The sequence below is a fragment of the Muntiacus reevesi genome, chromosome X (assembly GCF_963930625.1).
Source record: "Muntiacus reevesi chromosome X, mMunRee1.1, whole genome shotgun sequence".
Classification (NCBI taxonomy): domain Eukaryota; kingdom Metazoa; phylum Chordata; class Mammalia; order Artiodactyla; family Cervidae; genus Muntiacus; species Muntiacus reevesi.
In genome coordinates this window covers 145,657,310-145,673,051 of record NC_089271.1, presented here as the reverse complement: position 1 = coordinate 145,673,051, position 15,742 = coordinate 145,657,310, and the positions used below count along the sequence as shown (strand labels likewise).

General features: G+C 39.5%; 1 protein-coding gene across 1 annotated transcript; it reads right to left on the bottom strand.

Moving 5' to 3' along the window:
- Positions 1–370: 370 nt before the first annotated feature.
- LOC136153884 (synaptonemal complex protein 3-like) lies at positions 371–15,365 on the bottom strand. The gene is made up of 8 exons (XM_065916016.1): positions 15,215–15,365; positions 14,629–14,698; positions 14,422–14,456; positions 6,616–6,733; positions 5,686–5,785; positions 2,994–3,092; positions 583–687; positions 371–451 (listed from the first exon to the last, which is right to left on the bottom strand). Exons 1-8 carry the CDS (start codon positions 15,363–15,365, stop codon positions 371–373), a joined length of 759 nt encoding a protein of 252 aa, XP_065772088.1.
- Between the last annotated feature and the right edge of the window lie 377 nt (positions 15,366–15,742).

Sequence of the window (15,742 nt, the reverse complement as noted above, 5' to 3'; positions counted from 1 at the left end):
TCAGTTTTTCTTTTCCTTAAGGATGAACACTATAACTCTCCACACTGGTGCTTCCCATTTTCTAGGACTGGTACAGAACTGCTGAGGCCAAAACTTAAAATGAAGACAATTTATTACCAAAAGTTAATTGACAGTGTTAGGGAGAAAACATCTCCATTTGCTACCCAAAGGGTGGAAAGCTTGATCCTTGTACCTGTGAAATTGCTGCTACCCACATAACTGTTTAGGATTCATTTAGTGGTTAACAGAAAAGGATTCTTAGACTTAACAAACAAATGATAAACAAGATGTACTGACTGCAACTAGAAAATTTTAGCCTATGGCAATGTATAGGTTTGATGGAGCTAATATTATATTACTATCATATAACTTAGGTTCCAGTTCTGTCTTCAGCATCGTCAGAGAGCAGGTATTGAAGAGACTTCCGAATATTTGCCAGCTCTTGCTGTTGCTGATTCCAAAAAGGAAAGAAATATTAAACAGTTAAATATTATTTAGATAATTGTTACATACAGTTCATAAAAAAATACCCCAATGTTCATGTCCCTCCATAGTTCTCAATATTAAACATGCACTACTTACAGCATCCATCACAATTTTGTTTTGCAGCATGGCCATTTCTCGTCTAACTTCACCTTGTTCATCAGTCAGAAGATGTTCATGATCCTTCTGAAACTCCTCTATACTCTAATAAAACAGAAGGCCTAGTCCAGTGATAAAGCACCACTTTTCATTTCACTTTCTAAACACATACAATTAAGTTTCAAAGTAACAACACTTAACAGTCAAAGGATGCTCATTATTTATTTCAAAAATATTGTAACTAAAACATGGAGATTGAAACACCCACTTAAGGAATCCTTCAAATGTTGTATCTGAGTCAAAGATCATTATCATCACACTTGGCTCAAAACAATGAGTTTGTGAACAGCTAAGGTCAAGGTGGACCAAAAAGAAGGAGGAGGCAAAGGAGGAGGAAGGAGAAGAGGAGGAAGAAGAAAGAAAATCACTGACAGTCTCATATCATGAAATTACATAGTTTAAAAACTCTCTGACAAGCTTTCTAAACACCAGGTAACAATGCACCTATAATGACCCATAATCAATTCAGCATGGTTCCATTAGAGGGAAAAGATGATCTGTCATAGGAACTCATTAAGGTATGAAAAACAAACATGTTCTAAACTTTCACTATTGATTCAACCAATAGGAATCTGGTGCATCCTATATAAAAAGCATTCTGTTAAGTGCCCTGGAGGAATTAGAAAATGAGTACATAATCTCTTCCTTATTCCAGTGAGAATTAAAAACATGTAAACAGAAAGCAACACAAAAACAGTATAACAATTCAGGAAGCACATTTTGCTGTGGCTATGTAGTGGAAAATAGGATGGTTTCTGATTTTGTTGGCAAAAGAATAAGATGTTAATAGGTAAAAGAAGGGAATCAAGCCTACTGCCGGGGAGGAGAATATGCAAAGCAAGGAGGTATTGGTGACTTAGTGCAGAGAAAGGAACCAATCTGGACAGGTGGGAGGAGACAAAGAATGTATGCAGGAAATCACAAAGAGAGGGGGGTCTTGATATGGGGTACACATTGAACGCCTGAGACTTCAAACTGGGAAGATATTATGATAAGTTTTCAGGAGAGAAGGGATACTTTTTGGAGGATCATATTACAGAAGTGTGAAGGATGGATTGGAGAGGAGAGAAGTCAGGCAAGAGTTTAATAGAACAAGCAAGGGACAATGAGGCCCTAAACCAGGTAAGGCAGCAGCAGTGGGAATTCAAAGGAAGAAATTAAAGTACAGTTGCAGAGGTGAAAACTGCAGGGCCGAGTAATAGATGAGTGGGAAGGACAAGGAACTTTGGGGAGTCAAAGACAACACTGAAGTCACCAACCTCATATCTTCTTTGGTACTTTATCAAACCTTCACATCAATTAATAGCCAATTATCAGGGAGCATTAGAATAACACATTTGTCCACTTGGAGACACTTCTACAATAACGCTTTTGCACTAAATGATTCCAAAGTTCTTTAAGGGATATTTATTTTAAAACTCTTTTACTAGTTTACTTACGATAGTTTACTTAAACTATCTTAAACTATCTTAAGTAGTTTAGAAGAGTGACATATTAAAATGTATTTGAGCAAGGTAATGAAATGGAACATCCCATCAAAATAAGAAGGGGTGTATATCTGGGATTCCATTGCCTCCTGAATAAGTATGCATCTGTATGAAGCAGAGAACAGCATCATGAAGGCAATCTGCTAGTGGGAGAATGGCATGGTAGATGATTCTCAATTCACAAGCTTTTTGTCTTCCTCTGGCTTTTTCACAGTGCTATGCATTCCAGGCTTCCTCCTGTGACTACGCATTTGCATATAAAGGCATTTTTAGTCACTGTAGCAATTCTGCATTGTCAAGTAATTATCTTCCAATTAAAATAAATACATTAAAAACTAAAAGCAAATATGCCAAAGAACACTCACATATTTGAAAATAAAAGATATATTCAGAAAGTACAATTGCTACTTACTATTTTAAACACACCACTGAAGTAAACAGAAGTAAAAGACATTAGGACTTAATCAATGACTTCCTACTTTCCTGATAGTTGTCACTGATCTCCCAAAAAACTGACTGCTGAATATAAAATTAGGATTAAAGTATCGATTTTAATCACGATTTTAATCACGTCTCTTTCTAGGTAATATTCCCAATGTACCATTTCCTATTTTAAGTAATACCACAAAGCTGATAATAAATCCTAAAAATAAAAATTAATTGATTAATTAAAAACAAATAAAAATAGAAATAAATTTAGCATTCATGTTCACCCAAAATCAACTCCTCCAAATGGAAAATGCAGAAGAATTTAAAACGTTATCACCAAAATATTGTTACCAAAACTACACAAGAATCTAACTTCTACTTCAAAATAGACATTATGTATTATAAGAATGAATTGCATTACCAAAAACAACAGACCTTTAAGAACTGGTCGTATAAGTTAAAAAATTTTTTCAGCCTCTGTCTCTGAACAATTCTTGCTGCTTGAAAAATCTTTTGTTGTTCACGAAACAAATTCTACAAGTAGAAAAGACATTGAGATAAAATGTGGTTAATTTAATATTTAGCAACGTGTAATTCTACAGGACATTAAAAAGATTATTCTTTAAATCAATATTTTAAACATTTTCTGCGCTAAATTTTAAAAAAAGCTTAGACATTTGTGCTTCCACCAATATACAAACAAATGAAATAATACTATTCATCAATCATTGAGAAGGCTCTTTCTTTCTTGTTTAAAGTATTTTGTTGGTTTATAGCATTGAAGGTAATCATTTGTATGGTGATAGATGGAAAAAAATCTTTCCTGGTGAGGATGCTGTGGTGCATACGGAAGCAGAAATACAAAATGCTCTACACAGGAAATGTCCTTCTTTGCCCATATTCAAAACATCCATCTTAATTCTTGGTAGCTACAAAATTTACAAACAGTTTTCACCGCCATCTCTTTATCAAAAATAAATGAAATCTATGCAATTATTCTATTTAACAGCAATTAAGAGAAAAATTCTTTCCTAACAACATTGAAACATGTAGTAATTCTTGGCCATTCAATATACAAGATGAACCTTTCAATAATGCAAAACTTTGAGTTCTTTGACCTGATCTCCAGAAACAATTCTGTCCTCTCCCCTAGTTTAGCCACTCACTTACATTTCCTTACCCTAGATTCTGTCACCAACAACTGCAAAATCTATATAAGAGGAAGAACCGCACACTCATATAGGAACTATCTGTCAGGCCCTGCTCTGAAAGATGTTAAGTGAACTTAACACTTAGGAACTCATTTGTGAAGAAGAGGACTGGAGGGGAGAAAGCGGGGTTGGGGGGGGGGGGAGGCTGCACTGAGTGGATTGTGGGATCTCAGTTTCCCAACCAGGGATTGAACCCTGGCCAAGGCAGTGAAAGCCCTGAATCCTAACCACTAGACCACCAGGGAACTCCCTTAGGAACTCATCCTCAAGGCAAACCTATGATGTAGGTACTCTTATTACACCCCATTCATACATGAGGACACTGAGACCTGTCAGAGATACATAATCTGCCCATGGCTCCATAGCCAGTAATTGGACAAATCAGAATTGGATCCCAACATATGGCTCCAGAGCCCAGGGTCTTGACCACTGTACTATATACTGTTTGCCCATTTTTCCCATCAGGTAACCTCTACCTCCCTATGTTGGCAGCTCACTCCCCTTTGTACTGTGTCTCAGTACCCTACCAGGACCTGATATCTACATTTGAATTGAACATTTTTCACTGCCCCTTTTCTCCACCCCCTGCCCTGTATCCTCCTTCCGAGTTAAGGCCATGGTCATTCACTATACCTACACCCTTGCACTTACACCTTACCCCCTTTTCACTCTGTCAACATGCTTAGCTCACCCTAACCCTGGAAAATCCAACTCTCCAGCTGCTCAGCCACAACCACACAGACAGGTCTTATTTTAGACTCGTGATCGCTATGACGCTCATCTAAGTTGGACTGTACTGCAGCTTGGCAATGGTACTTCCGTGGTCCATCTACTGACTCACTGTGAGGAAACAATTCCAGGTTTTCTCCTCTGCCCTCAAAAGGCAACACCTCCTCCATCATCCTTACCCCTAACTGTGACAGAGGTCAGTCCGGTAAGAGTAAACCATGCCCTGACTGCAGTGGCTGGTTATGGAATAGGCAAATGATCCAAACTAGATGAGTGATAGTCTTCCGAAAGAATTTCCTGCCAAGCCACAGAACAAGATTTTCTCGGTCCACTGGGGTTTGGGCTTCCCTGGAGGCTCAGATGGTAAAGAATCTGCCTGCAGTGCGGGAAACCTGGGCTCGATCCCTGGATTGGGAAGATTCTCTGGAGGAGGGCATGGCAACCCACTCCAGTATTCCTGCCTGGAGAATCCCCATGGACAGAAGAGCCTGGCAGACTGCAGTCCATGGGGTCACAAAGAAGTCAGACACGACTGAGAGACTAAGCACAGCACACTGGAATTTACTAAACTGAGAGCACGTTTAGGATTGCAAGACTCTATCTTACAGACCTCATGGAAAAATCCTACTAGGAGATAGGGACAGAGCCCAAATGACCCTGCCTGAGAAACTTTAGATAAGGCCTGAAACTCTGCTTTTGTACTCCGGTAAATTTCAGACACTTGAAACTGCAAGAATCCAAACCAAGAGAGGGAGTAAAGACCAGGGGCTTTTCTGAGTGTGGTGTGTGCCTGTACTTCTCTGATTTTCTGTGATCCGGGTCCAACCACATAGGCAGCAGTGGGGCCCTGGTTCAGGTCTATGGGTCTAAGACATGACCAGGCTCTCCATTAAACTTGAGACTTGGTTACAAAGCATGCGTGCATGCTAAGTCGCTTCTGTCGTGTTCAACTCTTTGCAACCCTATGGGCTGTAGCCCGCCAGGCTCCTCTGTACGTGGGATCCTCCAGGCAAGGATACTGGAGAGGGTTGCCATGACCTCCTCCAGGGAATCTTCCCGACCCAGGGATTGAACTCGTGCCTCTTAGGTCTCCTGCATTGGCAGGCAGGTTCTTTATCACTAGCGCCACCTCTTGAGAAGCCTCTTGGTTACAACAGATTAATTAGAAAGTTAAGCCTGATACCAACAGCTAGTTTTTCTTCTTCCTCCTTGGTTTCCTGCACGCTTATATCCCACTCCAGAAACAAAGTCAGAAACTGCTGAGAATATTCACGATAAAGCTTCTGCCTGTAAAACGTAATAATGAGCAATGTCATACTTCATATTGCTAAGAAAAAAGCAAACACATTCAAAACGAAACTGATTTGACACAAATTATACTATAAAGGGAGAAGGGAATAATTGCAGCTGAAAATTTCCGATGGGAAATGGCAAAACAAAATGGATGATTTACTCTCATTCCCTCAGTATTTGTCCCCAACTGTCTAAGAGGGATGCGATCTCACATGCCTTAGCTCTTGAGAACTAAGGAAGATTTAATGCAGTATAAACTTCCCCCCAAATGCATTTTATCTATAAGTTTTTGTTTTCATTTTCACTTATTGAATAACATATAGGCTGTGACATGATAAAGAGATTCAATGAAGATATCATATAAGTTTTCTAAACAGGAATATTTCACTTCCCCCGCCCTCACCCTGTCACAATAAAGATTTTGCACAAAAGAAAAGTGGACCCGATGATGATAAATTTTGAAGTTATTCAAATATAAAATTAATTCTTTCCACACAATTGAATACAGCTAAATATCACAAGACACTTCTCTTTTATTCATCTAGCATATTCCAAGAACGAATATAATTTTTTCTTAAATACTAACAAAATTCAGCTATAATTTTAAAGCAGAAAATAGGTTACCATTATCGACCTTTAGTAATACCTCTCATTTCAATTAAGGTGTAAGGTTATAGGACGTCAATAAAAATCAAACTGCATATATTTCTCAACAGAGACACCAATTAATAGAGGATAACAGCATTATTTTAATTAAGCTGGACTCACAAACACTAAGATATGACACCCAGGTCCTGGCTCTAAAAACCAACAATGTTTGTTACCTTTGCTCCTCCTGCGTTTTCCAAACATGCTCAATTATCAGGTTAATGCTTTGGACAGAAGCATTGGTATTCATTATAAATCTTTTTCTCTTTGCATGAAGAAGCTTCTTAATATCATCTATATCAAACATATATATTTCCACTTAGTATTGATTCAGTAGTATTGGAAATACAATCACCATTTTAAAAAGGCATCATGTCAAAACTCCAGCATGCATTTCCCTTTTTTCTGTATAATAGTTCAGTTACTAGCACCTCAATTCTAATCTTTATAACTGGGGGTAGTCTTAAGATGGTGGAGGAATAGGATGGGGAGACCACTTTCTCCTCCACAAATTCACTGAAAGATCATTTGAACTCTGAGAAAATTTCACAAAACAACTTCTGAACGCTGGCAGAGGACACCAGGCACCCAGAAAGGCAGCCCATTGTCTTCAAAAGGAGGTAGGACAAAATATAAAAGATAAAAAGAGAGGCAAAAGAGTTAGGGATGAAGTGCCATCCTGGAGAGAGAGTCATAAAAGAGAAGTTTCCAAACACCAGGAAACCCTATCACTGGCGGGTCTGTGGGGCATTTTGGAATCTCAGAGGGCAACATAACTGGGAGGAAAAATAAATAAATAAATAAATAAAACTCACAGATTATATGCCTACTGGCAACTTCCAGTGGAGAAGTAGCCCAGTCGCTCACATCTGATACCAGCAAGTGGGGGCTGAACAGGGAGGCACGGGCTGCAATGCTTAGGGTAGAGACCGGGCCTGAATGACCTGAGGACAATCTGAGGAAGCTAGAGTGAGATAGCAACCCAAACAGAGGAATAGCCAGAGAAAGAGAAAAGGGGAGAGAGAGAGAGAGAGAGACAGAGAACTTTCCCGTGAAAAGCTCTAACCTAGGGCACTGCTGGGCCCACTCACAGAACAAAGGACTGAGCGAATACCAGAGGAAAGCTAGCCAGCTGCGGACCAGCCCGTCGCCCACCAGAGCCAGAAAGGGGCAATCTTGGCCCCAGAGATGGCATCCTCTACCAAACTGTGAGTAGGCTCCCAGTTGCTAACCAAGTCTTCCTGGGATCCTAGAAGGTTGACATCCTATGGGAGGGTCACAGCCAGAGATCAGCTCCCCAGAAGAGACACACAGCACAGCTGAGATGGTGCTCCCACTGTGCACCCAGGAAACCAAGCAGCTGGGACAGGAGAGGTGATAAGACGTCCCATCCAGCTGGGGAGAGTGCACTCGCCAAGCACCTGGTCGCCTGTGCTGCTCAGGCCTGGGAAGGGCACAAAACGCATGCCCAAAGGAGTCTGCGCCTTTTTGGAGTACCTGAAAACCCAACCTGAGCAGCTTAGACCTGGGAAGTGCACACAACCCAGGGCCCACTTTAGACAGTTCCCCTGCAGAGCAACCTGGAACCTCAGCAGTGTAGACTGGGAAAGCACACATGCCGTGAGCAGGGGCAAACCCAGTGCGGCTTAGACCCTGCGAGCGCTCCCCACACACGCCAGTGATATTTGTTTGCAGTGTTCCTCCCTCCCTACAGCACAACTCAACAAGTGAGCCTAAATAAGTGACCACTACCGCCCCCTTGTGTCAGGGCAGAAATTAGACACTGAAGAGACTTGCAAACAAAAGAAGCTAAAATAAACAGAGGGAACCGCTTTAGAAGTGACAGGTGGAACAGATTAAAACCCTGTAGTTAGCACTGACTACATTGGAAGGGGCCTATAGAACTTGAGAAGTATAAGCTGAAACAAGGAACTATCTGAAACTGAAGTGACCCCACACTGCCCACAACAGCTCCAGAGAAATTCCTAGATATATTTTTACTATTGTCATTTATTTTTAATTTTTAATTTTGAAGTCCTTTATTACTCCTTTAATTTTCATTTTTGTAACCTATTATTACCTTGCAAAAAAAGACCCTATTTTTAAAGCAAATTTCATATATATTATTTTTATAATTTTTGTGATTTTGTTTTGTTTTTTTAATATCACATTTTTTAAAGTCTAACTTCTACTCTAGATTTTTAATCTTTGCTTTTTGGTATTTGTTATCAAGTTTGTACCTTTAAGAATCCAATCTTCAGTGCTATTTTTACTTAGGAGTGTGATTACTGGCTTGATTGCCCTCTCCCCCTTTTGACTCCCCTTTTTCTCCCCTAGGTCATCTCTATCTCCTCCCTCCCCCATCTCATTTCTACTAAACTCTGTGAACCTCTTAGGGTATTGAGGGCTGTGGAGAACACTTAGGGAATTGATTACTGGCTAGATCTGTCTCTCTCCTTCTGAGTCCCCCCTTCTTCTCCTGGTGACCTCTATCTCCTTCCTCCTTCTTCTCTTCTCTTTGTAACTCCGTGAACCTCTCTGGATATTCCAGGCTGTGAAGAGCCCATAGGGATTTAATTACTGGCTAGATTGCTCTCTCCCCTTTTGACTCCCCCTGTCCTCGTCCTGGTCAATTTTATCTCCCTCCTCCCTCTACTCTTCTCTATGTAATTCCGTGAACCTCTCTCAGTGTTTCAGACTGTGGAGAATCTTTTCTCCATTAACCTAGATGTTTAATCATCAGTGCTGTATGGATGGAGAAGTCTTGAGGTTACTGTAAGAATAAGACTGAAAACCAGAGGCAAGAGGCTTAAATCCAAAACCTGAGAACACCAGAGATCTCCTGACTCCAGGGAATATTAATTGATAAGAGCTCATCCAAAAGCCTCCATACCTACACTGGACCCAAGCTCCACCCAAGAGCCAAGAAGTTCCAGAGCAAAACATACTACCCAAACTCTCCAGCAACACAGAAACATAACCATGAGCTTTAACATACAGGCGGACCAAAAGAAAGCAAACTGATAAACATCTCAAAACTCACTACTCATACTACCCAAATTCTCCAGCAACACAGGAACATAACCATGAGCTTTAACATACAGGTGGACCAAAAGAAAGCAAACTGATAAACATCTCAAAACTCACTACTGGACACTTCATTGCACTCCAGAGAGAAGAAATCTAGCTACACCCACCAGAACACTGACGCAAGCTTCCCTAATGAAGAAACTTTGACAAGCCACCCATCCAATCCCACCCACAGTGAGGAACCTCCACAATAAAAAGGAACCACAAACTGCCAGAATATAGATACGACACCCAAAACACAGCAATCTAAACAGGATGAAAAGGCAGAGAAATACTCAGCAGGTAAAGGAACATGATAAAAGCACACCAAACCAAACAAAAGAGGAGGAGATATGGAGTCTACCTGAAAAAGAATTCAGAATAATGATAGGAAGAATGATCGAAAATCTTGAAAACAAAATGGAGTTACAGATAAACAACCTGGAGACAAGGATTGAGAAGATGCAGGAAATGTTTAACAAGGACCTAGAAGAAATAAAAAAGAGTCAATCAATAATGAATAATGCAATAACTGAGATGAAAAACACTCTGGAGGGAACCAACAGTAGAATAACTGTGGCAGAAGATAGGATAAGTGAGATGGAAGATAGACTGGTATAAATAAATGAAGCATAGAGGAAAAAAGAAAAAAAGAATTAAAAGAAATGAGGACAAACTCACAGACCTCTGGGACAATGCCAAACGCCCCAACATTTGAATCTTAGGAGACCCAGAAGAAGAAGACAAAAAGAAAGACCATGAGAAAATACTTGAAGAGATAATAGTTGAAAACTTTCCTAAAATGGAGAAGGAAATAGCCACCCAAGTCCAAGAAACCCAGAGAGTCCCAAACAGGATAAACCCAAGGCAAAACACCCCAAGACACATATTAATCAAATTAACAAAGATCAAACACAAAGAACAAATATTAAAAGCAACAAGGGAAAACCACAAATTACACACAAGGGGATTCCCATAAGGATAACAGCTGATCTTTCAATAGAAACTCTTCAGGCCAGAAGGGAACGGCAGGATATACTTAAAGTGATGAAAGAGAGAAACCTACAACTCAGATTACTGTAACAAGCAAGTACCTCATTCAAAAATGAAGGAGAAATCAAAAGTTTTACAGACAATCAAAAGCTGAGAGAATTCAGCAACACCAAACCAGCTCTCCAACACATGCTAAAGGATCTTCTCTAGACAGGAAACACAGAAAAGGTCTATAAACTCGAACCCAAAACAACGAAGTAAATGGAAACAGGATCATACTTATCAATAATTACCTTAAATGTACATGGGTTGAATGCCCCAACCAAAAGACAAAGACTGGTTGAATGGATACAAAAACTAGACCCCTATATATGCTGTCTACAAGAGTCCCACCTCAAAACATGGGACACATACAGACTGAAATTGAAGGGCTGGAAAAAGATATTTCATGCAAATGGAGACCAAAAGAAAGCAGGAGTAGCAATACTCATATAAGATAAAATAGACTTTGAAATAAAGGCTGTGAAAAGAGACAAAGAAGGACACTAAATAATGATCAAAGGATCAATCCAAGAAGAAGATATAACAAGTATAAACATATATGCACCCAACATAGGAGCACCGTAATATGTAAGGCAAATTCTAACTAGTATGAAAGGGGAAATTAACAGTAACACAATAACAGTGGGAGACTTTAATACCCCACTCACACCTATGGAAAGATCTACTAAACAGAAAATTGGCAAGGAAACACAAACTTTATTAAATGATACAATGGACCAGTTAGACCTAATTGATATCTATAGGACATTTCACCCTAAAACAATGACGACTTCACCTTTTTCTCAAGTGCACACGGAACCTACTACAGGATAGATCACATCCTGGGCCATAAATCTAGCCTTGGTAAATTCAAAAAAAATTGAAATCATTCCAAGCATCTTTTCTGATCATAATGCAGTAATATTAGATATCAACTACAGAGAAAAACAAACTATTAAAAATTTCAACATATGGAGGCTAAACAACACGCTTCTGAATAACCAACAAATCAGAGAAGAAATCAAAAAATAAATCAAAATATGCATAGAAACAAATGAAAATGAAAACAAAACATCCCCAAACCTATGGAACTCAGTAAAAGCAGTGCTAACGGGAAGGTTCATAGCAATACAAGCTTACTTCCAGAAAAAAGAAAAAAAGTCAAATAAATAATCTAACTCTACACCTAAAGCAACTAGAAAAGGAAGAAATGAAGAACCCCAGGGTTACTAGAAGGAAAGAAATCATAAAAATTAAGGCAGAAATAAATGCAAAAGAAACAAAAGAGACCATGGCAAAAATCAACAAAGCTAAAAGCTGATTCTTTGAGAAGATAAATAAAAGAGACAAACCATTAGACTCATCAAGAAGTAAATGGAGAAGAATCAAATCAACAAAATTAGAAATGAAAATGGAGAAATTACAGCAGACAAAACAGAAATACAAAGGATCATAAGAGACTACTATCAGCAACTGTATGCCAACAAAACGGACAACTTGGAAGAAAAGGACAAATTCTTAGAAAAGTATAACTTTCCAAAACTGAACCAGGAAGAAATAGAAAATCTTAAAAACAGACCCATTACAAGCATGGAAATTGAAACTGTAATCAGAAATCTTCCAGCAAACAAAAGCCCAGAACCAGACGGCTTCACAGCTGAATTCTACCAAAAATTGAGAGAAGAGCTAACACCTATCATACTCAAACTCTCCCAGAACATTGCAGAGGAAGGTAAACTTCCAAACTCATTCTATGAGGCCACCATCACCCTAATACCAAAACCAGACAAAGATGCCAGAAAAAAAGAAAACTACAGGCCAATATCACTGATGAACATAGATGCAAAAATCCTTAACAAAATCCTAGCAAACAGAATCCAACAACATATTAAAAACATACATCATGATCAAGTAGGCTTTATCAGAGGGATTCAAGGATACTTTAATATATGCAAATCAATCAATGTAATACACCACATTAACAAATTAAAATATAAAAACCATATGAAAGATACATGTGTACCCCAATGTTCATTGCAGCACTGTTTATAATAGCCAGGACATGTAAGAAACCTAGATGCCCATCAGGAGACGAATGGATAAGAAAGCTGTGGTACATATACACAAGGGAATATACTCAGCCATTAAAAGGAATACATTTGAATCAGTTCTAATGAGGTGGATGAAACTGGAGCCTGTTATACAGACTGAAGTAGTCAGAAAGAAAAATGCCAATACAGTATACTAATGCATATATATGGAATTTAGAAAGATGGTAATGATGACCCTATATGCGAGACAGCCAAAGAGACACAGATGTATAGAACAGTCTTCTGAACTCTGTGGGAGAAGGCGAGGGTGGGATGATTTGAGAGAATAGCTTTGAAACATGTATATTATCATATGTGAAACAGATCGCCAGTCCAGGTTCCATGCATGAGACAGGGTGCTAAGGGCTGGTGCACTGGGATGACCCAGAGGGATGGGATGGGGAGGGAGGTGGGAGGGGGGTTCGGGTTAGGAAACACATGTACACCCATGACTGATTCATGTCAATGTATGGCAATAACCACTACAATGTTGTAAAGTAATTACCCTCCAATTAAAATAAATTAATTAAAAAATAAATAAATAAAGCTAATTTTATAACTGCACACGTTTTAGAAAAATCTGTAATGGAAAAAGAGAGCTAAGAAACTAAAGTTACTCTTTTCCAAAATGTATTTATAGGCTCTCAAAGACAGTTTTTCATTTTCTCATAACAAAACACTTATAAAAGCTGGGTTTGGGTAAATTTATAAAATATCCTCTGTATCAAAGGACACATTCTGATGGATTCTTGTTACAACTCAATAGGTAAATCATACATCATCATTCTATTTTTGAAGTGTCCAAAAGAGAAAAAAAAAATAAAACGCAAAGGCAAGAAAACTATTTTTTAAATTCAGTCAATGAGGATTTTAGGTATTTTTGAGTTAAAGACAAAGATCATGAAGAATTTAAGGAAATAAAGGAATTTATTCAAAAACACTTTCTAAATCCATTCATAAGGGAAAAATTGGGAGTCTGTCTTACATCAGTTTTAAAAAGAAGGTTTGCAGTTTGCAAAATGTTCAATATTTCTAAAAATGCTTTCCTAAACATTTGATTGTATGTTATTGATCTACCATGAATTGTTACTTTCCAGGGATTGTGACAAGCTACACAATTTTATACATCCAGTTTATCTTGCATAATAATCAGTTTATGAGACAGCTCCCACTCAAACATCTTGCTTGTATGAAGGATCCACTTAGAGGACTCAAAAACTGACATAGGCTCCATGTTAAGAGTCTCTTCCTATAACCCAGTTAATGTAATTGATATCTAAAAGAACAATTTTAAACTTTTAAGTTTATGGTTCTGATCTTACATCACCAGCATGCTAGCAAAGTTCCTTTTAGTTCTCCACTGCACAGTTAATGTAAATATAACAATAGAGACGTATTTTACAGGATTAAATATAAAATTCTGTATGCACCAAAGAAAAAGGAATGTCACACAAAATAGGTAGAGGAAATTAAAAATTGATATTAAAGAAGGATATATTCCTTACTCTGAGATGCAAGTAGGAAAAACAGTTTCATTCACATTCTTCTAATATCCCACAGTCCATCAAATGCACCCATGTATAAAATAAAAGCATTGCTCTGACCGCACCACTGGTAGCACCATTCTCTCCAAATCCATAGTAAAAAGGGAAACTAAAGAAACCTATGAAGCCAAATCACACTAAACACGTAGGGAAGATCCTGAATCTGAGAACAAGGTATTAACATTTCCTATGATATAGAGTTTTAAAACAATTTACTTTCACTACAGTATCTCCTAAAGCATACCTTCAAATTTTTTCAGCATATCCTGTAATTCATTCCTGTAAAGAAATCACATGAACTTTTAAATTAAGGGTACCTAAAACACCATACTGGTTTTGGAAGAAACGTGTCATGCCAAGTGTTTTACATACAATACTTGCTACAGGAGCCCACCTTTACTTTTCTTAAAGTACCTTATAAGGCAAGCCCAAATTCCTTTAAACATGTTACCTCACATCTTCCATAAATGCTGCTTGTGAAGGACTTTCTTCTTCATGGATATCAATCACTGACCTGTTTGCTGCATGGAAATAAAATGGGAAAAGGTTTAAGACTGACATATGGCATTTTGGTCAGGTTTCCTGAAGAAACAGCTGCACTGTGGAAGGTTCCAGGATTTGCAACAACAAAAGTGTCTTAAAGCAGACATCTCAGAGGAATCGTGTATGTGAAGGTCAGATGAAGTTACATCAGGGGCCAGGACCACTTTTTGGAGACAGTGTTATAAGCCTTTCAGGGTTTACCAGCAGTGGGAATAAAACATGCAGCACTCCCGGAAATGATTCGGAAAGAAGGACGTGCAAGCTGTTATGAAGGAGAGCTGCTAGGAAGCTTACAGGGCAGTCCCAGTTTGGGATATGAGGCTGAATTGGGCAACGTCCGGTACCTGACACAGCTTGGCACACACATGGCTTTCCCTGCTTACTATGTGGAGGACTGGGAAGCAATGACCCAAGGGACACTGCCCATTCCCCCCCCCCATTACTCTGCCCTCGCCCATGCACTGTGATCTGCAAAGGTTTCCGACAGACCATACCTTGGCAAACACTCTCTGACTCACTCAGCTCTCTTCTCTCCTGACTCCCAGAGTCACAGGCTGCCATATCCTGAGCCTCCATCGGGGCATCCTGAGTCTCCTTCGAGGCATCCTTAGCCCTCCTGAGACGCTTCCTCTGAGGCCTCTCCATCTACTCGAGTCTTCCGAGGTACAGACAGCACGCCTGCACCCTGGGAGCACAAACGTAAAGACACAGATGGCCCCAGGGTCAACGAGCAATAGCTGGCATGGGTCCTCCGCGGCAGATCAGAGTGTGTACTTCCTCCTGTCCCTTGATGGACCAGGAGCTGATGAAGCACACAGTGATTGTGACCCCCTCCCCCCAGCACTGCTATTGAGGACTGGCTCCTGCACCGCCCCTCACAGCCCCGTGCTACCCACAGACATCTGAGTGTCAAGACCCTCTGGGGACAGAGTGTCAGGATCCCACGTGGGGACAGAGGCTGCCCCCTGTGTCTCGCATCCCCAGGGATCCGGTGCCAGGTGGGGAGGCCTGATCACAGGCAG

Coding starts and splice junctions, on each gene's coding strand:
- LOC136153884 (XM_065916016.1), bottom strand. CDS start 15,365: ATGGAGAGGCCTCAGAGGAAGCGTCTCAGGAGGGCTAAGGATGCCTCG. Junction 6,734..14,421: donor TATGCTGAAAAAATTTGAAG/GTATGCTTTAGG, acceptor TGTTTGATATAG/ATGATATTAAGAAGCTTCTT. Junction 688..2,993: donor TATACGACCAGTTCTTAAAG/GTCTGTTGTTTT, acceptor CTGTTTTATTAG/AGTATAGAGGAGTTTCAGAA.